The 25,440-nt window shown below is 42.8% G+C and overlaps 1 protein-coding gene across 1 annotated transcript; it reads right to left on the bottom strand.

The window, feature by feature from the left end:
• Positions 1 to 21,748: 21,748 nt before the first annotated feature.
• Positions 21,749 to 23,957, bottom strand: LOC148686570 (uncharacterized). The gene is made up of 2 exons (XM_088665425.1): positions 22,836 to 23,957; positions 21,749 to 21,849 (listed from the first exon to the last, which is right to left on the bottom strand). Exons 1-2 carry the CDS (start codon positions 23,955 to 23,957, stop codon positions 21,796 to 21,798), a joined length of 1,176 nt encoding a protein of 391 aa, XP_088521551.1. The 3' UTR covers positions 21,749 to 21,795.
• Positions 23,958 to 25,440: the final 1,483 nt, after the last annotated feature.

Below are 25,440 nucleotides of genomic sequence, written 5' to 3'. Positions count from 1 at the left end.
TATTTCTGCTGTGCTTGATATCAGAACTACTGTTTTCCATGTTGTCTGCTTGTATATTTTATCCTTAAGAACAGAACAGATTTTGAGAGGTTCACTGTCCAAGGCCACAAGCCAGTGGTTGCCAGTGGTATTTTTCTAGAAAAATAAGTGCCTGAACTCACCATGAATGCCTCCTTTGTTTTCTTAGCATGGCAATGGTGCCCACTCTGAGGGGTGCTGAAAGAATGTCCTGCCTCTTTCATAGAAGGCAGCCTTATGTGTGGTGTGGCTACCCCTGCACTGCAGGAACTTATGAAGATTCACCTACATCCGAGATGGAGAATGTTCTGGAAATGTAAGGTCAACAGGTAGATATATGAATAATTTCCAGACAATCCCCTGCCTTATATTCAGCCAGGCCATTGGTCCATCTAGCTCAGTATTGTCAACACTGATTGGCAGAAGCTCACCAGGGTTTCAGATAGGGGGGGGCATTCTCATCCATACCTGGAGATGGTGGGGATTGAGCCTTGGAGCTTCTGCATGCAAAGCAAATGCTATGCCCCCCAAGCAATGTTCCTTTCTGAGGACCATGGATGTCAGAATTAAAATTGTTTAGTGGGAAGAGTGTGTTCACACAAGCTCTTTCCCCAATGTCTCCCCACATGCAAGCTCCTTTGTGCATTGGGCACAGTGGTCGGAAAGGGACTTCCACACACTTTCTGCTGATCACACATAGAAAAATCCTCCATGCCTTTGGGAACCCATATAGGACAAGTTTCCCAATCATGTAGAAGGCTATTAATCAAATTCTGTGGAATGCTTAGAAGCCCCTTTAAGATCTTGGCACTTACAGCAATAAAAAGTGTTGGAAGAACTTGCATGTGGGAGAACACTAGAGCATGTGCCTCTCTGACACTACAGAGTTTTTACCCTTAAGCATATTTATCTGTTAGCTACTTTATTTTTATTATTATTATTTAATTATACCAAGCCTTGATGAGACTGATGGGAAACTCAGTTCTGTTCTCTGACAATAGCTTCAAGGAGCAGTCTGAATGCTTCTCACTGTAATTATCTTGTCCATGATTAGATCAGCTGCCACAATAAATTAATGACAAAATAAATTAAGGATAAGTGATAATACTTCAATCTCTTTTCTCTCATTTATCACTGACTTATTCTTCATTCTAATAACTCCTTTCCATGTACAACAGTGTTATATACCATGCTAATATCTCACTCTTCAGGTTTTTTTGTATATGTATACGTATGATAAGTACACACAGCTGTTTAAAAATTCTATAAAAATTATTTAAGCCTAGAGAACTAATTTCCCTCAATATATATTTTTGCTCGAAAAATCTATATGCTGATATAAAAGTATCAGGAGTACAGCAATTTCCTTCTTCCTTTTATTAAAGGAACTATCTGCTTGTGACCTTTATAAAAAGCAGGACTTTGATTTTCAATTAATATTTTATTGGAAGTTATTATGAAATCATGAGTCAGGTAGGGTAGCTTTTCAGATCCCCTCTTTCTTTCATTGTGGCCTTTATACCACTCTATTTTGTTTTTTGTTTTTTATATAAAATAATCTATTATGTGTTTTTTTCCTCTACACTAGATGTATTGCTGTATGCATGTTGTGTATTAGCAATTTGATTTTAACTTCTGAAAAAGATGAGTAGTAAACTGTCAGGCTGAAATTCAATCATTTTTTTGTAGGAAGCAAATTATGTAAATCTGCCAAACTACCTTTGAGTGGCTGAGTTTTAGCGTGAGACAAACATTCTGAAAAGAATTCATCACAGTAAATTTCTGAAGTAATTTCCCAGTTTCTCATTGTCCCTACAAAAAGACCACTTTGCAGCCTTTTTCTGTATATTCCACTCATTTTTTTTCTTCCTTCCTCAAGGCCCTAGACATAGGAAGATGTCTTATACTGAGTCTCAGTGTAGCTTGGTGTTTTCTACACTGATTGGCAGTGGCTCTCTAGGCTTTTGGACAAGGTTCTCATCTGAAGACACCAGGGAGGGAACCTGGGACCTTTTGTGCACACAAAGCAGATGCAGATCTAGGAAACTGGTGGGTCAGGGTGGAACAAACCTGAAAACCCTATCTTTCTGATTTCAACTCTGCCATATAAAGTACCCTTGATCTTTTTTTTCTCTCCCAGAGGTCCAGCATTGACCAATTCATCTTCACTCTTACTCTGGTTGCTATTAAAGAGGAGTCTCTTCTTTATTGCCCTCATTTGTAATAATTTATCTTTACACTTTACAACATTATTGATTTATTAAATTGATCATTAAAGATACAAGAAACTAAATCATTTAGTTGGACACCTGGAATTAAGTGACATACATCTCTTTGCAATCGCTGGCTGTGGAATCAAATAATGAAAATCAATCCCTGTTTTATTCAAGGAAATAAAAAATATAATTAAATAGTAAGTCATTTTCTTTCTTCATTAAGGTCTGTAATATTAAAAGAATATAAATCATTAACATAAAAATGCAAAAGGACTTACAAATTGCATCCTGTATGTCTATGTACTCAGTTATTGTTCCATTTCCTTGTTCTAAATCAGTGGTGGCCAATATCTGCACTGCTGAGGGCCAGTCTGGTCTACTTTCTGGTCTCCAGCCTGGGACATTTTGGCACCTGAGGCAAACCCCAAAATGGGGTGCAACCCTCTCCCTGCCAGTGACGAAGGAGTGACTGAAGATCAACATCAGGAGCAGGGGTAGGAGGGAGAGAATGATCAACATCAGGATTTGCTGACCCTGGGGACGCTGCCACCTGAGGCATTTGCCTTACTTGGCCTCATGGATAGACCGGCCCTGCCTGTCTACTCTCTACCAGTGGACAGTATCCTTAGGAATCAGGCTTTAAGAGCTAGTTTTTTTGGAACTGGGAGTAATAAGGTTGATGATACAGTTGGGCCACACAGTACTAAAGCCATCAGAGTTATGGCACACATGTGCTTGGATAAAGCATTACATACAAATATGCACATTTATCCATTGCATACAATATCCAGGACAGGGCTTTAACATTAAGCACTATTAATGATGACAAATGTACTATGAGCAAAATGGGAAATTTACATGGATATTTATTTTATGCTTATTTGAAATTTGAACTTGAATCTCGGTGGTTTTATTCGTTAGTTTTTCCTTTCTCTTTCTTTAATTATTTTATTTTTATTTTTATTTCTTCCTCTCTCTTTTTATTTTAAAAAAGGCAAGCTGCATAAAGTGTGATACTGAAGTTATTGACACCATGTTTCAGTTTTGGAGTATTTTTCATGCGCTATCTTGGTCTTGCTGATCAGAAGGTTGGCGGTTCGAATCCCTGTGACGGGGTGAGCTCCCGTTGCTTGGTCCCAGCTCCTGCCAACCTAGCAGTTCGAAAGCACGTCAAAATGCAAGTAGATAAATAGGAACCGCTCCAGCGGGAAGGTAAACGGCGTTTCCATGTGCTGCTCTGGTTCGCCAGAAGCGGCTTTGTCATGCTGGCCACATGACCTGGAAGCTAGACGCTGGCTCCCTCGGCCAATAATGCGAGATGAGCGCGCAACCCCAGAGTCGGTCACGACTGGACCTAATGGTCAGGGGTCCCTTTACCTTTACCTTTATGTCCTATTTATTAATAGGATGCAGGTGGCGCTGTGGGCTAAACCACAGAGCCTAGGGCTTGCCGATCAGAAGGTCGGTGGTTCGATTCCCCGCGATGGGGTGAGCTCCCATTGGTCAGTCCCAGCTCCCACCCACCTAGCACTTGCAGTGAAAACACGTCAAAGTGCAAGGAGATAAATAGGTACCATTACAGTGGGAAGGTAAACGGCGTTTCCGTGTGCTGCTCTGGTTCACCAGAAGCGGCTTAGTCATGCTGGCCACATGACCTGGAAGCTGTATGCCGGCTCCCTCGGCCAATAACGCGAGATGAGCGCGCAACCCCAGAGTCGGTCACGACTGGACCTAATGGTCAGGGGTCCCTTTACCTTTACCTTTATCTTGGTTCTAAATAAATAAACAAATACTTTTTTATTTATTTTTTAAAAAGCATTCGCTCACTTAAAATAGAGCAGATTGGTTCCTCTGCATGACAGGTAAAATACCTCTGTTGCAATATTAATAACGGAGAAGATACCTGAGGTATCCCTGTCCCACCACTCCATCCCATACACAAGCAGGGCACCTCATAGCAACTGCGCAGTTTGTTGAGCAGATTTCAGATTTCTCACTTGTACACAGCTGAGAATTCTGGATGTCTGCTGTCAGTGTGAGGTCCCTTCCCTGCCCTCCTTTTCTCCTCAGGACACACCTTGAATTAGGGGGAGGGGGAAGGTTCATTTTACTCCAATATGCTGTCATGCTGACTAAGAGGGTTGTTGCATCAATGTCATTGCCGCAACAGCATGGCGCCTTTTGAGTTGGAAGAGGAGCATAAAGCTACCCCAGGGGGCATTCTTCAGAGTAGCTGTTATCTGATTACTTCAGCACCATTATGTCCTCACACCAGCTTGCTGCATTGCTGTGGGGATGCTGCTATTTAGCAGGAGTTCAGCCAAGCTGGAATTCACACTGCTTTGTGTATATCTGGGAGGAAAAGGAAAACAGCAACAGCTCACCTTTGCTGACAAGCATTACAGAGATAGGGAGTGATAAAAACCTATGTTATAGTGAGGGGCGGGGATCCTTCGAAACCAAGAATGCCAGCATATCGCTACTGTCTGTGAAGAAGTGCAATAGAAGAGCTCTTTGGGCAGCCAGTGTAGCATCTACATACCTTGACTTTCTCTTGATATTAGTTCAAGCTGTTCCTGCTGTCATGTTCAATTTTAAGCTCTTTCCTGCTACATCTGGAGGGCAAATTCTTTCCTCCCTTTTCTTTCTCCTCTTTTATTTCCAAATTTACAGTAGGAATAACAAAGGCAAACAGTCTTTTAACATTTCAAAACTGAATAGTGTTTTGTTTTTTTTAAAAAAAGCAAAACGCAACTGCCAAGCTGTCTCTCTGCTTTATCGAACATGAGTGCCATTCCTTCCAGTGGATGGAGAAAGAAAAGGTACCCAAGCTAAAAACAAAACAAAAACACCCTCTAATGTTTTGCATAGCAGGCTCCCTGGCAGCCATCAGTGCCAGACACTAATTCCTTTTCCTGCTGGCAGGAGGAAGTGAGGGGGTAAGACAATGCCATTGACAGCTCATATTAAAGTCGCAACAGCAACACAAGGCATTGCAGGGGAGAGGGGCACACACACAAAGCCAAAGAAAACAGACTGATGCCACTTTTGAAGCTCTTTATGCCAGCCTGGAGAGTAGATGAAAACAAGGACTAGTTTTCATCACTACCATTTGGGGGGGGGGGGTGTCCCGGCAGACAGACAGACAAGCCAGGAGGGCATTGTCCACCTCCTGATACTTCCCCATCCTTGTTGAAACACATTAATCCCAGGACTCTGGTGGGGTTTCACCAGTTCCATGCCTAATCTTTTTCTGATTTCACTCACATCAAATATTTGTAGCTCATAATACTCTGGCTACAGACACAGATATCCTTTTAAAAAAACAAAACAAAACACCACAGTTTTATATATAGGACAATTTCCACATTCCTCCTCCTGCATAGAAATAAATCCCCTTTAAACCAGCATTTGATAAATGGTCCCTATTATCTCTCATGAGACAGATGTGGGGGGAAGCATGGTTTTATTTTCCCTTTTGCTCTATCAGTTTATTTGCCTGGGGTTGGGGGAAATCAGGTACTAGAAGTTTTGTTTTCCTTTATCTTTCAAATCCTAGCCTCCATACCTAAAGCTCATCTGTCAATATTAAGGACTTCCCGAAATGGCTTAAATGCTGTGAATCCCTGTATAGATTTATTTCTTTATTTGTCCATTCTTCACGAGCTACAGCAACAAACTGCAATCCAAAGAGTGGATTGAATTGAAAATGAAAATATCATTTGACAGAGGAGGCTGATCTATAAAGGCAAATGGGGCACACTACCCTCAGCCAGCTCCACCTCCCTACCTGCTTATTTATAGTTGGTCAGTGGGTGACTTTGCTTATTAACTGTCTCCTTACCTTCCATCCTATCAGTCCAAATTGGCTCCAGCCCTCACTAGCGCTGTCCCACCAACCTCAATCTGCCTTCAGCTACCCCATCAAATGCCAATCTTCTTCCTTCCAACATGTCCAAAAGGTGGCAGTAGCTTGTGCGCTTCCTCCTCTTCAGTCTCAGTGTTGCTAATGTAGAACACAGTAGGAAAGAGGATGAGGACAAAATCAGTTAATTCTCTGTGTTGTTGGTTATGGCTCCACCTACTCTTGGTCTCCATGTCTTCTACCCTACCAGTCCCCAGGGACCAGCTGCCACTGTAGCAGTGAGGGAGGTGGAGTTACAGCTCCCCCATAGTGCTTATGCAAGATCTTGTGGGGTAGCGATCCTCCCACGAGTTCTCATGAAAAGAGGATGGTATCAAGGTCCTGGGGCCATTTTGCCCCATGAGCTTGCCCCACACCACCCTCTGTAAGCTATTGGACTGCTGGTTAACAAGGCTGGAAATTATTTGTTTCCCTCCCAACCTCAGTTGGCTTCCCTGTTGGGTGGGGTGTGTGTGTTTGCCTTACCTTCAGCATCCATGACAGGTGGCCATCCAACCTCTGCTTAAAAACCTGCAAGGAAGAAGAGTCCACAACCTCCTGAGGGAGACAGTTCCTGTTTCATTTTGGAATGAGGTACAGCAGAGACTGTGGTGTCTTTATGAGTTATGGTTTATCACACATATACAACTTGAGCCTTTGATGCAGTGTTTTACAGAATTAAACACCTCCAAAAGATCTTGTTTATCCCATAGCTGCAGCCTTGGATTCAGACAGAAATCAAACATTGCTCTCAAGCATTGCTCTGACTTTCCAGCTTGCTGCTTTACTTCTAGGCCACATCACTGCCACTTGAACTCTATCTCCGAGGTGAAGGAGGGGCCCCACCCATTTGCTGTCTCACACAGTGGCCCCTTTCCTTTGTTCTCTTAATGGTCCATCAACCAGGTGATCACCTCAACACAGAAAGCTTGCCTGGCTTACCAGGGGTTAGGAGGACACACATAGCCTACATACAGCCTACTTCCTCTCCCCCACCCCTACCCCCACCCCACAACTCATAACAATATGCACATATATCCATGTGATGTGATTTGAACAAGCACAGGTAATGCAATAATGTCTTGTATACAGAGTGGCAATGCAAAGTCGAAAGGCTAATTAATATCCTGCAGTCCAATTTCCTTTTTTTTATGGGAAATGTGGTTTTATACAACAAGTACTTTAGATTGAGACATTATTAAACAAGACAAGTGGTGCAGTAAAGCATGCTTCTGCTGGGCAAGTGACTGATTGAATGCAAATGTCACATGGAAAATAAGATAGTTAAAAGTATTGGTTTTTCTTCTTCAAAACACTTTCCTTTATGCATTGTAGACTATGCACAAGGTGTAAAGGTATAGGGACCCCTGACCATTAGGTCCAGTCGTGACCGACTCTGGGGTTGCGGCGCTCATCTCGCGTTATTGGCCAAGGGAGCCAGTGTACAGCTTCCAGGTCATGTGGCCAGCATGACAAAGCCGCTTCTGGCGAACCAGAGCAGCGCACGGAAACACCGTTTACCTTCCGGCTGTAGTGGTACCTATTTATCTACTTGCACTTACCAATTTTTAATCATATGTTCCTTTTTTAGCATTCTGAATTACTATAATCAATAATGATATTTTGGTTTAAAATTATGTTGGTTTGTTTTTAATGTTTGCTTTTGTCAATATTTAATTCATATTTTAGCTTGTTCTTTGTAAACTGCTTGTGGGTTTTCTGATGAGTTAGTAGTGGTATCATCACCATCATTATTTTATATTAGCCAGGGATCCAAATTGTGTTTCTTCTTCAAGCTAAAAAGTAGGAATTAGAGATGCTTCTGGGAATTTTGTCATCCATATTCCTTCTCAGGTTTTCTGAATTCCCTGTTGCCACAGTGCTCCCAACTACCCCCCCCCCCCAATTTTTGAGGTGAGTTGGAGCCTTTGTATCAAAAACTTCCACTTGTCATCCTCCAGTATGCCCCCAATCCACCACCAGTACACACCCTTTTAGGCCCTATTGATGACAGAACTCTGGTGTTAATAGGTCCTCAAGATTCCATGCAGCAGATGCAGGAAGTCTGACATGGGGCTGTAGCACTCAGTTAGCAGTACAGTGGAACCTCGGTTTATGAACACCTCGGTTTATGAATTTTCGGTTTATGAACACCGTGGACCCATCTGGAACGGATTAATTCATTTTCCATTACTTTCAATGGGAAAGTTCGCTTCAGTTTATGAATGCTTCAGTTTATGAACAGACTTCCGGAACCAATTACACCCATGCTTCAGTTTATGAACGCTTCAGTTTAAGTACTCCGCGGACCCGTCTGGAACGGATTAATCCACTTTCCATTACTTTCAATGGGAAAGTTCGCTTCAGTTTATGAACGCTTCAGTTTAAGTACTCTGCGGACCGTCTGGAACGGATTAATCCACTTTCCATTACTTTCAATGGAAAAGTTCGCTTCAGTTTATGAACGCTTCAGTTTATGAACAGACTTCATAAATTGTGTTCATAAACCGAGGTACCACTGTATACTTCTTGTGCTGGCGGAACGTTGTTTCACAAGGGATAACACAAGTCGTTTGCTAAAGATTGTAGCAAAACAACATTCTGTTCCCTTGGATTTCTTCATTGCTCAACCATTAAACATTCTGCTATCTGCTACTGCAAAGGACTGTTGTGGTAGTTTGACAAAGAACATTGGTTATGGCCCTCTGAATTCCCTTCACCTACTGTATATCTGAGGGATGCGGGTGGCGCTGTGGTCTAAACCACAGAGCCTAGGGCTTGCCGATCGAAAGGTCGGCGGTTCAAATCCCTGTGATGGGGTGAGCGCCCGTTGCTCGGTCCCAGCTCCTGCCAACCTAGAAGTTTGAAAGCACGTCAAAGTGCAAGTAGATAAATAGGTACAGCTACAGCGGGAAGGTAAATGGCATTTCCGTGTGCTGCTCTGGTTTGCCAGAAGCGGGTTGGTCATGCTGGCCACATGACCCAGAAGCTGTACGTTGGCTCCCTCACCCAATAAAGCGAGATGAGCGCCACAATCCCAGAGTCGTCCGCGACTGGACCTAATGGTCAGGGGTCCCTTTACCTTTACTGTATATCTGAGCTCTTACTCCCCACCATTGGCTCCAGAGGCACCCTTCCAAAGGACCTAATTGCAGGGTCAGTTATGACATTGTTTTGTCATTGCTTGAAGTTTATTCAATGCTATGCTATCTTTTTTTCTTCTGACAACCATTCACTGAACACAATGCCCCAATTTTCTGGAGCTTTGTTGTATTTGATGGAGAGGATTTTCCTACAGGTCTTTCATAGGTTACCTTGGAAGCAGTAGGATACTTTCTTCCAGATAATTATTATTTTGAAAAGTGTTTTCTATTTATCTGCGTGTGGTTTCTTGTGCATAATTTCACAGGGTTTAAGGTGTAATGCTGTGTCTCCTCTGCTTCGGTTTAGGATATATCTGAGGCATTCTCAAGATTATCACCAGGACTACCGCTATCACACAGAAAACACACATGTTCTATTATCTCATTCAATGTTTTTTATTATTATTTTCAGTTGCCAGAAAGGAAATAAGCCAGCATTACAACTGGCAGTGCGCTACAACTATTATTACTGTCTCCTTGGTGCTGCAGCAGCCTGATGGCGATACAGTTTCCCAAAATATACAGTAATTTTCTGGATGGGATGTATCCTGTCCTGAAAGTGGGAATGTTACTTGAATATGAAAATTGTAGTTGAACTAAAGATCTATAAAACACAAAGTTGCTAGAGTTGCATAATTTGAGGCAGTATGAAATGGGCATGTGTGAAGTAGAAGTAATTTTGAGTAATAAGCAGTAGGAATGTAGAAGAAAGAAAGGGGAATAGCTCAGTAACAGAGTACCTGCTTTGCATGCAGAATATCTCAGGTTCAGTCCACAGCTGCAGGTAGTCAACATGGACAGTGATGAGCTAGATAGACCAATAGTTTGACTTTGTAAAAGGCAGCTTCCTATGTTCCTATAGACAAATCTGTCTGTTTTTAGTCTGTGGTGCTTTTATGTGTGTTTGCTCAATTAGGATATTCCACCCTGTTTATTAAAAGTTTCCATATGAAAATGTGCATTGACATACATGTTAATACTTAATGCACATTTTAGAATATATTATAATGCACTTCCTTCTTCTTCTTCTGACCTGAGACCTGCACCAGAACAATCAGGACATGATGAATAGTATTCAACTAATATAATTTAATTTAGGGAGCAACCCTAACCCTCAATCTATCCCCCACCCCAGCGAGAGATTGGATTGGACAGACTTGTCCCTCCACCTGGGTCCACTTGTAGAGAGCTCCACAATTGTGAAAGCTCCCACTGGGTTCACCAAAGCAGCAGCTGATGCAAGGTTCTGAACCTGGTGGTAGCTGAAACCAGGCAATTCAAGGGCAAAGCACAGCCCATGAAGGATCTACTAGATCCCAAGATGCCATATTGACAGATGAGGGATATCTGTTGCCCAGTCTGGATCTAGTGCAACAAAATACAACAACAACAAAACCCCTAAAACTGCCCCTGCGTTCCTGCCCTGACCTACAGCAGCTAGTAGGGGTGGTGGCTCTCCTCTTGCAATCTACCCCTGGGCTAGGTGGCCCTTAGATAGGATTGTGCTGCCTCCTTGCTTACTTTTTCTTAAGCATATTGGCAGCCTTGCTCTTTTATTGTGGGCCAGCTAAAGCTTTTGAATGTTTTTCATAGGCAACCTGATGCATAGCACATCTATCATGGATATAAAATATGGCTCCTCTATTATCATAATGCTGTTATAAAGATGTACAATGGTCTGCATTGCTCTTAGTGAAAGATTGCTTATTGGTTTTCTTTTGGGTAACTGTGCTATGATAGTCTAGCATACAGAGAGGAAGGGAACCTATGGTATTCCATTATTACACACACACGCACGCACACGCACACACACACACACACACACACACGTGATGTTAACTAATATTTGTGGGAAATTAATTGCTTTGGGGTGTAGGTACTCTTTCTGCACCAGTTGGGACATATCAAAATCCCATTTTGCTAATTTCTCTAGTTGGGTGATATGTAGAGTCCTAATCACTGATCATAACATGCTACAGGGCTGAAGTACATGGAGTCTTCTCATCCAGCTGTGCTTATCTCACTGTTTATGCCTCTCTTGTGTTATGAGTCTCATCATAGTTTTGTTGTTGTTGTTTTAAATCTGGATTAGTGTTTGTTGAGAAACCATCCCATTATTCTGAGACGATATGTTCATGATGAGTAGAAGTCATGAACATTTGAACAGGCTCCATCTGGCTCTGATCAACCCAGTACCATGGTACATGAAAAGTGTTAAGACAAAACAAAAAATCCTAACTAACTAAAATGATCACCAGTGAGCACAGAATGTAACCATTATTTACAGTTGGTTTTTATAAATTCATTTCTGTGTCTCAGGAATTGCTTCATTCCCTGTGGAATGAGTTACAAACAGAAATGATACTGTACTTCATTTTAGCCTAGCTCATTTTTAATGCTGGATAGATGCGTCTGCCATGGTTCTTGTTTGAATAAGCACTATCAGTAGGGATTGGGGAGGAATGTGTTTGGTCCACTTTTCACAGTGGGTCAACCCAATCCAATGCTCTCAAACTGTTTGTGGATGGGAATGCAACTCCCAGTCTGAATATACACGCCTTTGTATTTTTGCAGTGCAGTTTCGGTATGCAAAAGCTATGCACAAATACTCTATATGAATTTTACATCAGGCTAGATTACATCACATTAGGGAGCAGACCTACAGAGGACTCAATGGGGAAGGGCTCATTAGCACCACTTTGGCCCCTGCTTTATCTGCTCTCCCAGCTAGCAAGAGTGTGTGCGTTCTGCCTGCATCCATCTGTACTGATGTAATGCCTGCCTGCCTGCCTGCCTGCAGGTAAGAGACCTTACTGGAATATTGCAGCGTTTGGTTTCTGGCTGACTGGATACAGCTGGGGTGTGGGTGTGGTCCAGGGCCTGCCTGGCTATAAGAAAACGTCTCAATTAATCAGGCGACAGATTGTGTGTGTGTGTTTGTGTGTGTATAATTTTTAATACATGCACTTATAAAACTGCAGATAGCAAGCAGCATCTGTCTCACATCAGAGGAAATGCCTCTCTTAAGATGATGTGTGCTTCAGCACACACATGCATCATCAAAATGAAGGAAGTGTGCTTTATGCTTCAGAGCTATTGCTTTTAGGCGTATTTGAATGTATGCACATTTAATCAATTAATCAGCTAAAACTCATACAATTAATCAACTTAATATTTATTTCACCAGATGGCACAGCACTCAGTAAAATACATGTTAGTTTTTGTCCCACAAGCATAGCCTCCTGACATCCTGGCTCTGTTGTTCTGAAACTTCCCCCCCAATTTTATCTACAATTTTATCCACTGGGGTGGGGGTGGGGATTCCTGTCATAGAATCATAGAATTGCAGAGTTTGAAGGGACCCCAAGGGTCACCCAGTCCAACCCCCTGCAGTGCAGGAATCTCAACCAAACTATTAATGCAACTTTCTTTTCCTTCTTTTTTCCTTCTTCCTTCATTTTTCTTTGCAGGGTGCTTTCTTTGCAGGGTGGGTGTGGGATCAGTGGAGGCTGGTCCAAAAGATCAAGTAACCCCAGTCTACCTTCAGCCAGCCCGCCCCTCTAATGCTTGCATTTTTACATCTAGCCACATCCAGAGAATGAGACTACCTGCCAGCTTCCTCTTACTTAGCCTTGGTGTTGTCCTTTATGAACTCATCAGGGAGGAGGATGGGGCAAAACTGGAATTAGATGGCTCTGGCTGTCATTGGTTCTGGCTCCATATCTTGTTGTGTAAGTTGCCTTCTGCTCTAACAGTCCCAATGGGCCCCAGCTGCCTCTTTATGGGATTGATATTATTTTACCACTGAGAGATGGGCAAGAGTGCTGTACATGTTGTTCTTTCCATTAAACAACTCACCAGTAAACTGCAGCCAAGCTGTTATTCTCACTTCCTAAGCTGAAGGTACTGAAAGGGTATCAAGTTGCAGTACAAAGGGCTTGGGGCACAGAATTGGCCAGGGGGGGGGGGACAGGACACATGCAGTGTGATCGTCAAGAGGCAATGAAAACAAGGACACTTTTCATGAATTTTGGTCATGAAGATTGGTCAGGCTTAGAACATAATGAGTGGTGGTACTAAATAACTGCATAGTGTAAAGGTAAAGGGACCCCTGACCATTAGGTCCCGTCGTGACTGACTCTGGGGTTGCGCGCTCATCTTGCATTATTGGCCGAGGGAGCCGGCGTATAGCTTCCAGGTCATGTGGCCAGCATGACAAAGCCGCTTCTGGCGAACCAGAGCAGCACACGGAAACACCGTTTACCTTCCCGCTGTAGCGGTTCCTATTTATCTACTTGCATTTTGACGTGCTTTCGAACTGCTAGGTTGGCAGGAGCTGGGACCGAGCAACGGGAGCTCACCCCGTCACAGGGATTCGAACCGCTGACCTTCTGATCAGCAAGCCCTAGGCTCAGTGGTTTAACCCACAGCGCCACCTGGGTCCCAGCATAGTTTAGTTTTTAGCATATTGCTGGTTTTAATTTTTAAAATGTTTTAATTGTTTGTTTTTTACTAACAATTGTACTTTTTCTTTTTGTAAACCATCTTGATGTTTTCTTCAGTCAATTAGATTGCCTTATTTGAAATATAAAAATGATAGATACAAGGAATGCAGTTTTTGGACTTCCAGGTAGCCACGCTATGGCAGTACAGTGGTACCTCGGTTTATGAACACAATTGGTTCCAGAAGTCTGTTCATAAACTGAAGCGTTCATAAACTGAAGCGAACTTTCCCATTGAAAGTAATGGAAAGTGGATTAATCTGTTCCAGACGGTTTGCGGAGTACTTAAACTGAAGCGTTCATAAACTGAAGCGAACTTTTCCATTGAAAGTAATGGAAAGTGGATTAATCCGTTCCAGACGGGTCCACAGAGTACTCAACCTGAAGCGTACTTAACCTGAAGCATGGGTGTAATTGGTTCCGGAAATCTGTTCATAAACTGAAGCGTTCATAAACTGAAGCAAATTTTCCCATTGAAAGTAATGGAAAGTGAAATAATCCGTTCCAGATGGGTCTGCAGCGTTCGTAAACCGAAAGTTCGTAAACCGAGGTGTTCATAAACCGAGGTTCCACTGTAGTAGATTGGCTAAGCACCTACTAGATTGGCTAAAATGTATAAATCCAAATTGAATATGTGCTGGAAATGTAAAAAGAAAGAAGGTACCCTTTTCATATGTGGTAGTCTTATAATGAGGTTAAAGTTTACTGGAAATGATATATAATGAACTGAAAAATATGTTTAAGATAATATTTATTAAAAAAACTAAAAGCTTTTCTTTGGGGAATTATGAGATCAGAACTACCCAAACAGTATAGAAATGTATTTATGTATACAATCACAGCTGCAAGAATGTTATTTGTCCAAAATGGAAGGAAGAAGAGGTCCGGATGAGAGAAGACTGGATACAGAAGTTAATGGGCTATGCAGAAATGGCGAAACTTATTGGGAGAATAAGAAATCAAGATAACAATTTTTAAAGAAAGGAATGGAAATGGTTCATTGAGTATTTACAAACAAACTGTAAACAGATTAAGACATTGGCAGGAATAATGTAAAAACCTGCAGTATGTGTGTATATATATATATATATATATATATATATATATATATATATATATATATATAGGATACATATGGGAATAGATATATAGAGGTAATTTGGAGTATGCAGGAAGTTGAAAAGAAATGTAAAGAACCACATAAAGAGGGGAAACATATAGATATATAGATATATAACAACAATTATTATTATTATATATATATGATTGCCCCAGAGGCAATTATATCCGTCTGGAACGGATTAATCCACTTTCCATTACTTTCAATGGAAAAGTTCACTTCAGTTTATGAACGCTTCAGTTTAAGTACTCCGCGAACCGTCTGGAACAGATTAATCCACTTTCCATTACTTTCAGTGGGAAAGTTCGCTTCAGTTTATGAACGCTTCAGTTTATTTAAAGTCAATCCTGGAAATGTACATTCCCTGAATGACAAAATTATGGCTTTCCATATGATGGGAGATGTGTCCCAGTCTTGCTGCTGGCTTCAAAATAGGATCAGACAAATTCATGGATGATAGGGCTACCAATGGCTACTAGCCTTTATGATTAGCACTCTGCCTCCACAGTTGGAGGCAGTATTGCTTCTGAATACCACTTGCTGGATACTGCAGCAGGAGAAAGTGCCCTTGTGCTCTGGTCCTGCTTGTGGGTACAGTCATACCTTGGTTTAAGTACGCTTTGGTTTGAGTACTTTCAGTTTAATTACTCCGCGGACCCGTCTGGAATGGATTAATCCACTTTCCATTACTTTCAATGGGAAGGTTCGCGTCAGGTTAAGTACGCTTCAGGTTAAGTACAGACTTCCAGAACCAATTGTGTACTTAAATCGAGGTACTACTGTATCTCACAGTGGCCAACCAGATGCCTGCAGGAACATGATCCTAGAGTACATGGTCCATTGTCCTGTTCTTAAGAGCTGCATTCCAAATATGCAACTTGTTGAGTGGCCTTGAGGAAATCAGTATTTCAGTGTATAAATTATTCTTAGAGGACTGCTGCTTATTTATCTATTACTATTATATTTCATATTTTCTCCAATAAACTTAAAGTGGTATGCATGGTTCTCCCCTTCCACATCTTACCTTCACAACCCCCTATGCAGTAGGTCTGGATGAGAGCTGGTGGCTGTTCCAAGGCCAGTCAGTAGACCCTGTGGCTGAGTGTGACTTGAACCCTTTTTTCACAGGCCCTAGTCCAATGCTCTAACCACTACACTACACCAGCTGCTTAAGCTAATAAGGGTGAGAAATGTGCCAGACAAATAAAATTTAGAAGAACACTCACTTGCGTTCCTCAAGCCAATGATATTAACAGGGTACAGGCAGAGAAGGATGAAAGGTGACAATGAAACTGAGCAAAGAGATTGGCTGTTCTTGACAATGTCCATTTCATTGCTTCCTTTTGCTCAAGAATTAAGAGCTACCTCAATCTACTCAAGAGCCATTTTGCTTAAAGAACACATTTGCAGTAGCTGCTAATACCCCACCAGTCATAATGTAACTAGTCACAACCATTATCTGCTGTAGTAATCTCATTACTGACTGCAAGCCAAGCAGCTGATCTTGGCAGAAAACAGCTCTCCAAGTTGACTAAATGGGATTTAGCAAATTGAATTTACTCAGGTAATGTTGTGACTTAATTTTTTTCTTCAGCATTTTAAAACTCATCTGCTTGTTACATAAGAAGAAAACATACTGCGAATCTCAAAATGCCTCTCTTAATCTTCAAGTAACAAGGAATCATGGTGATGTAATGTGTATTTTGTACCTGTTATTGATTCTACCATATCTATCACATTAAAGTGAGGTTTTTTTGTCTGAATATAGGATGGATTTCACTTACTTACATAGCTTACCTTTAAATTAGAAATGAAGCATCTGTGGTGTGCTCTTTGAAGAATCCCATTTAGGAAGATATCACTCTCTGGCAATCATTTCAGAAGTCCCCTGATTTTCCATGGTTCTAAAACATGCAAGAGGGACCCAGGTTGCGCTGTGGTTAAACCACTGAGCCTAGGGCTTGCTGATCAGAAGGTCAGCGGTTCGAATCCCTGTGACGGGGTGAGCTCCCGTTGCTTGGTCCCAGCTCCTGCCAACCTAGCAGTTCGAAAGCACGTCAAAGTGCAAGTAGATAAATAGGAACCGCTACAGTGGGAAGGTAAACGGCGTTTCCATGTGCTGCTCTGGTTTGCCAGAAGCGGCTTTGTCATGCTGGCCACATGACCTGGAAGCTATACGCCGGCTCCCTCGGCCAATAATGCGAGATGAGCGCGCAACCCCAGAGTCAGTCACGACTGGACCTAATGGTCAGGGGTCCCTTTACCTTTACCTAAAACATGCAAGAGGTTCCATAGATTCAAGTGCAAGCAGTCACCTTCTATAAATTGGACGTACCAGTGGATTATGGAGTTAAGTGATGATGCTTATGTGACCTCCTGGCAAGTGATGCTCCTGCCAGTGTGTTTGCACAATGTTGACGTCCCAATCACCTTGATCCCTCCACCTTCCCATATAGAAAGCACCAGGGACACACCTGCTGGGAGATTTAGGCAAGTGCCGCTGCCCCATCATCCACTACTGGTTGGAAAACAACAGGTTGGTGATGGGAGGTTGGTGACAGAGCCAGCATGCATTCTGTCATGATTTCAGAGTCCTGTGGTGACTAGGACAGAGAACTGGAGTCTACAGTTCTACCAGCTGAGCAGAGAGATAAATCTAGTTCCTGCTCTGAGCCTGATGCTGGTGATCAGGAAACTATTGGTCCCGAAACTGTCTGGCAAGCCGGCACACATCACCAGGATTGGAGACAGAATCTTAATGGGCTTGAGGAACCAAGTGCCTTCTACATTACCTCAGCAGAGGTGCACAAAGCACACCTACTTGGAGGATACAAAAGGATCTATTTTCAGGCCAGAGGGATGACTGTTTAGGAGATTCTACTTCTTCTCAAGGAGGCATAACCTATGAAAAGCGGACTGGTGCCAGAGGCTTAAAAGGACTTCACATCCACCCTTTATCAAAGCAAGTAGGCCCCCAAGGGCTCTTCTCAGTGTTGCAGCCATATGCCTTGCTCTGTTGTGTTGTGGGCTCCTCCATAACTCCAGAATAGGTACTCATCCCTACTACTCCCTCATACTTGTGGGATTCCCGGAGACATCTGTTGACCAGTGTAAGAAAAGGATGTTGCATTAGATGAGCCATTGGTCTGCACTAACAGGCTCTTCTGCAGGGAGTTAGAGCTAGAAATGACTTTGGAAGCCATCTAATTCAACTTTCTGCTCAATGCAGTACAGAATGAAACTATTAAAATACAAGCTCTCGCCATCTCCCAAGGCAGTCTGTTCCATTCTTAGCTTCTCTAATGTGTAGCTGAAACCTGCTTCCTTGCCATTTCTAATTCCTTGATTCTAATCCTGCCCTCTGGAGCAACAGAAAACAAATCTGCTCTATTGTCTACATCACAGGCCCTCCTGCTTCGTGCTAACAACCAAAGAAAGCAGAAGAGGGTGCAAAATCCTGCAGCATTTTACAGTGTACACAGATTCAAACGTGCAAAAATCTGTCAATGCCACGCTTTATTTCCAAATTTTGTCCTAACCTGATATTTAGTTACTGTTTCCCTCCCCCCATCACTTCCTATAAATGAATATATGTCTTTCTTTCCATATTGCTCCTCACAAAACAAACAAAACAAAAAGAATAGCCGCTCCACTGGTCATTTGTCATGGCCTTAATCCAGGGAAATAATTACACAAGTTCTTCTCAGGCAAAATTATTTTCCTTCTTCCTGTGGCCACCCCCACTCCAACAGATATGCCCCAGGGGGTTGTTGGAACCCTCAGAGCGGATCATGTGGGAACAGGGTGCATGTAGGAGGAGAGGGAGGGGGAAATGTTGATGTCAGACCCATAAAAACAAAGAAAATGTTCTGAGATCTTGCAGCAGCAGTGAGCTGCTATTCCCTCCCTACTCTAAACCCAAGAGGCCATGCAGATTGCAATGTTATAAGGCGACTTAGAACAAGAAAATCAGAGAGTTGGAAGGGACCACATGGGTCATTGAAGCCCAACCCCCAGCAATGCAGGAAGCTCAACTAAAGCATCCATGGCAGATGGTCATCCAACCTCTGCTTAAAAACTCCCGGTGAACCTCCAGAGCAAGTCTGATACATTGTTGAACAGCTCTTACTGTCAGAAAGTTCTCCTGATGTTTAGCCGGAATCTCCTTTCTTGTATATTGAAACCATTGGTTTGAGTCCTACTCTCTAGAGCAGGAGAAAAACTTAAACACCTTTGGAAAAAAACCAAGCAGTAGGAAGAATGAAGAAATACCAACAGTGGATGAATGGCAGAAGAAGTTGATAGAATATATGGAACTGTCTGAACTGACCGGGAGACTCCGAGATCGAAGTGAAGCAGAAGTGGAAGAAGACTGGAAGAAATTTAAAATTTACTTAAAGAATAAGCATATAATAGATTAGAATTAGTGGAAGTGAGGGAGATAAAATAGAGGTTGTAGATAATGCAATGGTGTAAAACAAGTATTGTTAGAAATTGATGATAAATTAAGAAGAAGATTTGGTTACAATATAAAAGGTTAAGATGTAAAAGATATAGAAACAAGGTAATATTAAAGTAATAACTAGAAAGTATATAAGATTTAGACTTTACTATTGAAGATATGTAAAGAGTCGCAGAAGGAGGAGGAATGAGGAAGTCAATAGATTAGCAACTAGGGTTATAAGTTTGAAATTTTTGTATTGTTGTACTTTTTTGTGTTGTATGTTTTTTTCTGTTTTGTATTTTTTAAATGTTTTTTATTTGTTTGAAAAAAACTTTAATAAATATATTATATAAAACAAAAAACAAAAACTCAAGCAGTATATGTTATGAAATGATAAATAACCTTCATGGATGACCAAGACGTTGATACCAGATAGCAGCAGCAGCAGCAGCAGCAGCAGCGACAGGTAATGCAGAAAGGAAAATGTAAAGTGTGCGGGGGCGGGGGGGGACATTGGTTAATGGAGCATCATAAATCCTGATGTGGCTTCTGGGTCTCACAAAGGAACAATGTATTATGTAAGTACTCAGTACAGAAATTATGCAAAGCAAAGTGGTTATATTATTAACTATATTGATTTGTGTGGTATATCCCAGAGCTATTGATCTACTGATATTAAAATGCTTTCATTGCTGCTTTAGACGTTTCTCTTTCCCGCACAACAGCTGAGCAGGAACTTATAAGATTTTCTCAAAGTTTCTTTTTTCAACAAAAAAAAAAATGAGAGGAGGGTACCAACTGAAGGTTTCACGGGGACAGCCCCCGGATTTACAAATCTGTCCCCAGACAAAATCCATCCCCAGAATATACCCAGATTTCATTTAATGTACCCAGATTTATATTTTAAGTGTTGTAGATTTATTAGTAGGAAATCAATGTTCTGTGATGGGTTCAACGGCACAAGACACATCATATGGGGACTTCTGGTGAGGCAAAATGGCAACGCCACGGCAGCAAGCAGCTCCTGAAACCAGCCAGAGCCAACTGCCCTACCAGGCTGGCTCCGGGCTGCTGAGACTGCTGTTGCCACTGCCACTGCCACTGCCGAGAGGGAACCGGGGACGGCCGGCACATCTACTGGGGGAACCGCTGAACCCCCCCCCCCCCGGTGACCCAAATCGAGCCAGGAGCGAGAGTGCCTGGCCACCCGGTTAGCTGCCCAGCCATGCTCCAGGGCCAGGTGCAGGGAGAAGGAGGAAAGGAGAAGTAGAAGGAAGAGAGAGAAAGAGGAAGGAGAAAAAAGAGGGGAGCCCCGACCTTTCCACGCTGCTGCTGCTGCTGCTGCCGCTGAGAATAAGAGGTAGGAGAGCACCGGGAGGAAAAGGACACATGACCGAGCCCAGGCCTGACCTAAGCCTACTCCACGGTGGCTAGTGCTCCAAGAGAGCAGGCCAGGGCCCAGAGAAAGGCTGTGAGACAGAGGAGACCATGAAAGAGAAAATATTGCTTTCTTTTTTAACAACTTTTTTTTTAAAAAAAAAAATTTCCTCTTTTCTAAAAAACAAAACAAAAGTGTCCTCGGATTCTTTGGAAAAAATCTGGTAACCTTATAGTAACTGGAAAGAAGGCTTTCTTCCAGAAAATATTTTGCAAATAAAGGGAAGAACAAAAAAGTTGATCTCCAAGGCTAAGTCATACTCATATTGGACCCATTAGTACCTCTTGACTTCCTCTCATTATTTTTTGTTGCATCTTCTCCAAGTATGGCTTAGTTCGATATCATGCAGAAAGTATAAGTTATATAAACATACTGCAAATTATATAACTGATGATAATTTCAACTATAATATATAAGGTTATTGAATTTTTGGTGCCTGCCCGACCCTCCCGTCCTCTCCAGCCAAGCAGGGTAGCCGCCAACACTGCCAGCCCCAGAAGCACAAAGTGGCCGCTGCCACTGCCGCCACAATATCCTCGGGCCCGCTGGCCCTGTAGCCCCGCCCACATTCCCACTTTGTGGCCCCTCCCCTCCCATGCCTTGGCCCCGCCCCTGAACGACCATGGCTTCCCCCCCCCTAGTTTTGATCCTGGCTACGCCCCTGCTACTGGTGTTAAACAGGGATGCATTTGGGCCTCTTTCTTGTTTAATTTTTATATTAATGACATAGTTAAAGAACTGGAGGGCCTGCAGTTTGCCCCTGCCACAATTATTGATCAGAAACTCTCTGTTTTAATGTACGCCGACGACCTAGTACTTGTATCTAGAACCCAGTTGGGCCTGAGGCGATTGCTTGCAAAAATAAGCTCATATTGCACGAGGAATGCCTTATCCATAAATTACGATAAAACGCAGGTCATTGTATTTGGGAAGCACCCTAAAAAGCATGTTTGGCACCTGGACAAACACATCATAAACCAAGTAAAGACGTTCAAATACCTGGGACTGGTTTATTCAGAAATGGCATCTTGGAATGCACAGCTGTCCAATATTAAATTGCAAGCCTTTAAATCGGTAAAAGCTATTTTGAAATTTGCTGCTTGCAATGGGGGAAACCTAGTCAATCCAGCTCTATCGGTGTACAAAGCAAAATCAGTGGCCCAGATTTTATATGATGCAGAGGTTTGGGGCACTTCAAACGTTTCTGGTCTGGAACCCCCACAGAACTATTTTTTATTATTTAATGTTTCAACTGGTATATTAAAGTGTTTCCATAGCTTTGTGCTGATTAGGTCATGTTTTGATAATGTAAATGTCCTAAGTTTTTAATTCCTAAGTTTTAATTCCTACCAGGCCCCTGCCCCAAAAGCAGACGACCCCATGGCAGGCATAGCAAGGTCAAACGCAACAGCTTAAATAAAAACCCAGAGCTGGAGCAAGAAGGCATCTTCAAATATTAAATAAAGGCAAGGAGTGAGTTCCCAGGAATTGCAAGCCCCCTGGTGATGAATCAACCATATATTAAATAAATGCAAGGAGTGAAACACCATTTTCAGAACCAAGGTGTCCGTGATTTAAAATCGCTTTTGAGTCTAGAGGTCTCCAAAACACCCCCCAATAAATCACACTTCACACAGAAATTTAAGTTTGAGGTTTTTGGCATAATTTTGGCCACAACTTTATTTAAAATACTTTATTTAAAATACAAAATGTGAGTGGTTGCTTAGGAAATAAAAGAGCTGATAAAAAAAATGTAAATCTATGAGTAGACACAGGAAAGATATCCAGAAGAGGAGGAAGCTAATGGGAACAAGGACACAAATGCTAGAAAACACATAAAAGAGGTCTCCATGTGACTCCCTGCAACAGGGAATAGTAAACTATCAGATCCAGATCCACACAGATCTCTACACCCACCCACCCACACCCCAATGGTGTGTGTGGGGGGAGCAATCTGCGTGGATCTGGATCTGATAGTTTACTATTCCATGTTGCAGGGAGTCACATGTATAATAGTATGTTTTGGAACTTCAGGTGGGCTTGGAGTTGCACAGCTTTCCTCTATATCCATGACGCAGGATACGTTTCGAATGTCAAGATCTTGTAGATGGCTTTCCGGTATATCCACGATGCAGGATTTGTTTCGAGTGTCAAGATCTTCTGCCTGGCTTTCCTGGATATCCACTATGCAGGATTGGTTTCGAGTGTCAAGATCTTCTGCCTGGCTTTCCTGGATATCCACTATGCAGGATTGGTTTCGAGTGTCAAGATCTTCTGCCTGGCTTTCCGGTATCTCTATGATGCAGGATTCGTTTCGAGTGTCAAGATCTTCTGCCTGGCTTTCCTGGATCTCAAATGTGGAGGATTTCTCTTTAATTACCAGATCCAGCAGAGAACCACACTTTGAACAAGTACTTAGACTCTCGCTTTTTACCGAATTTCTTGGGGTAATCACCACTGCAATTTCTATTCGATATGGATCTGTTGTGGTGGTCCTGATGCAAAATCTCTCCATCCCAACCAATGCTGCACTCAGCAGCTGGAAACCCGCAGCGATATAGCCAAGATACATAGAAGGTCCAATATGCTGCTCGCTGGGAATTGGAGGCAATTCAAAAGTTTCTGGGAAGTCAATTTTCCCATTCTGCAAGACAGAAGACATGTTCCATATCACAGAAATCAGGACAAGGATCCCTGCAGGTATGTTCAGGAATGCTCCGAGCCTAAAAAAGGTTAAGAGGAAATCCTTGTGTTTTCCGGGCTCGAACACATTGCACAAGGCAAATGATATTAATACTAGGGTGGCTGAACTCATAGTGGAAGCTAAGGCCATTAAGTCCTGAGCAATAAAAATTTCCCTTGGGAGGGTTGGATATCGCTCAGTGAGACCTTCACAATGCCAAAAAGAGTTGCCGTCATCAGAAGGGTTTCTCCAAAAACAGACATTCCAGATTCCAATCCAGACGTTTCCAGAGCCGTTCTCGCCACGCCACACTCTCCAGTTGACACTGGCTGTGGTTGCAATGCACAGAATGCAGGCCAAAATACTCATCAAGAACCCACAGAACTGGAGGCAAGAAACTACGCTCAGCAATCTCCCCACCAGGGAGCCTTCTCTCATCCGCAGGGGGGGTTTGGAGAATAGAGGACCCAGGGAGACTTTGGCAGACATCCTAGAAACAAAAGAGAAGACAACATACAGTGAGGGAGGGAATAACAAGCATGTCTAGTCATTGAAGGACATCCTCCCTCCTGGCCAGAAAGAAGCAGCAAAAGAAAGAGTTCCCCTCCTCTCTCCCACCCCCTGGTTAGGTATAGACATCTGATCCAGAGAAGCCGACACACATACTTTCTTCCAGCACACTGCTCCTGATTGAATATACTGTTACATTGTTCCTGTGAAAATGGCCCTAACCACAGCAACCTGTTGTGGATGGGAATCTGCTCATGATTTCGCTGTTTTGCTATCTGCTACTACAGCTATCCTTTCCCACAGAGCAGAAACACACCTGATGGCATAGTGAGGAATGTTTAATCCCTACACTTACGTGAAATGCGTTCCTCAGCTAGAGTCTAGCGGGCCAGGAATAGAGCAGGTATTTGCTAGGTGCTCCTGAGCCTCAAAAAGACTCAGCTGCTGGCCACTGGGCTGATGACGTTCACCTGAGCAGCCGGCCACAGCAGCAACTGCTCTGCAGAATTCTTAGGTCAGTTACAGTCCAGTTAGAATCCTGACAGCAAGACAAATCATAACTCCAGGCTACTGGTCATTTGGAACAGCAGGAAAGTGGGAAATGGGAGGGAACTCAGTTCCCTTCTTTCCGAATGCAGAGTGTCTATTCCAGGACACTGTGCAGTTCAAACACGTTCTTCCTGAAGTCAGATTCAGAGCAGTTCCAGGAGTAAAAATGGTGATTGGTGTATCTCAGTACAGATTTGCTTGATGGTCCTGCATGCATTTCATAAAGGATCTCCATTTACAAGAGAGGCTAATAGCATTAGGCCCTGAACAATCAGAATTTCCTTGGCAAAATTATTGAAGACTCCTTACAAACCTATCATTCTTCTTGGCTGTCACAACTTGTTTGGACATTATAGTAAGGGACAAGATCTTAGCTCTTTTCCTTTGCACTGGGACCACATGAAATTTGTGCCATGGGACCCCATCAGTCACGCCAATACAGGCAACACCATTTTCAGAACCAAGGTGTCCATGATTTAAAATCGATTTTGTGTGTAGAGGTCTCCAAAACACCCCCCAATAAATCACACTTCACACAGAAATTTAAGTTTGAGGTTTTTGGCATAATTTTGGCCACAACTTTATTTCAAATACATATGTGAGTGGTTGCTTAGGCATTGGTTACGACTATCTGACATCCGCCCACCTGTGGAAGTCAGGGTGAGGAATAGAAATTGAGGAGAGAATGGAGACTGGGGTCAGAGACTCTCCTCTCATCAACTGCTCCCAGGGGTTCTTCCGTGGCCCTAGCCCCTTGTAGGGGGTACGGACGAAAGCATGGCCAGCCCCATGCTTTCATCCTGCCCGACCCTCCCGTCCTCTCCAGCCAAGCAGGGTAGCCGCCAACGCTGCCAGCCCCAGTAGCACAAGGTGGCCGCCGCCGCCACAATGTCCTCGGGCCCGCTGGCCCTGT

The sequence above is a fragment of the Zootoca vivipara genome, chromosome Z2 (genome assembly GCF_965207765.1).
Source record: "Zootoca vivipara chromosome Z2, rZooViv2.hap1.1, whole genome shotgun sequence".
In the NCBI taxonomy this organism is placed as follows: domain Eukaryota; kingdom Metazoa; phylum Chordata; class Lepidosauria; order Squamata; family Lacertidae; genus Zootoca; species Zootoca vivipara.
This window is presented reverse-complemented; position numbering and strand designations above follow the sequence as displayed.

Bases quoted from the DNA above. Each gene is read 5' to 3' on its own strand.
- LOC148686570 (XM_088665425.1), bottom strand. From the start codon at position 23,957: ATGTCTGCCAAAGTCTCCCTGGGTCCTCTATTCTCCAAACCCCCCCTG. The intron at 21,850-22,835 runs GCAACTCCAAGC...ACCGATTTAAAG, and splicing joins TGGATATAGAGGAAAGCTGT to GCTTGCAATTTAATATTGGA.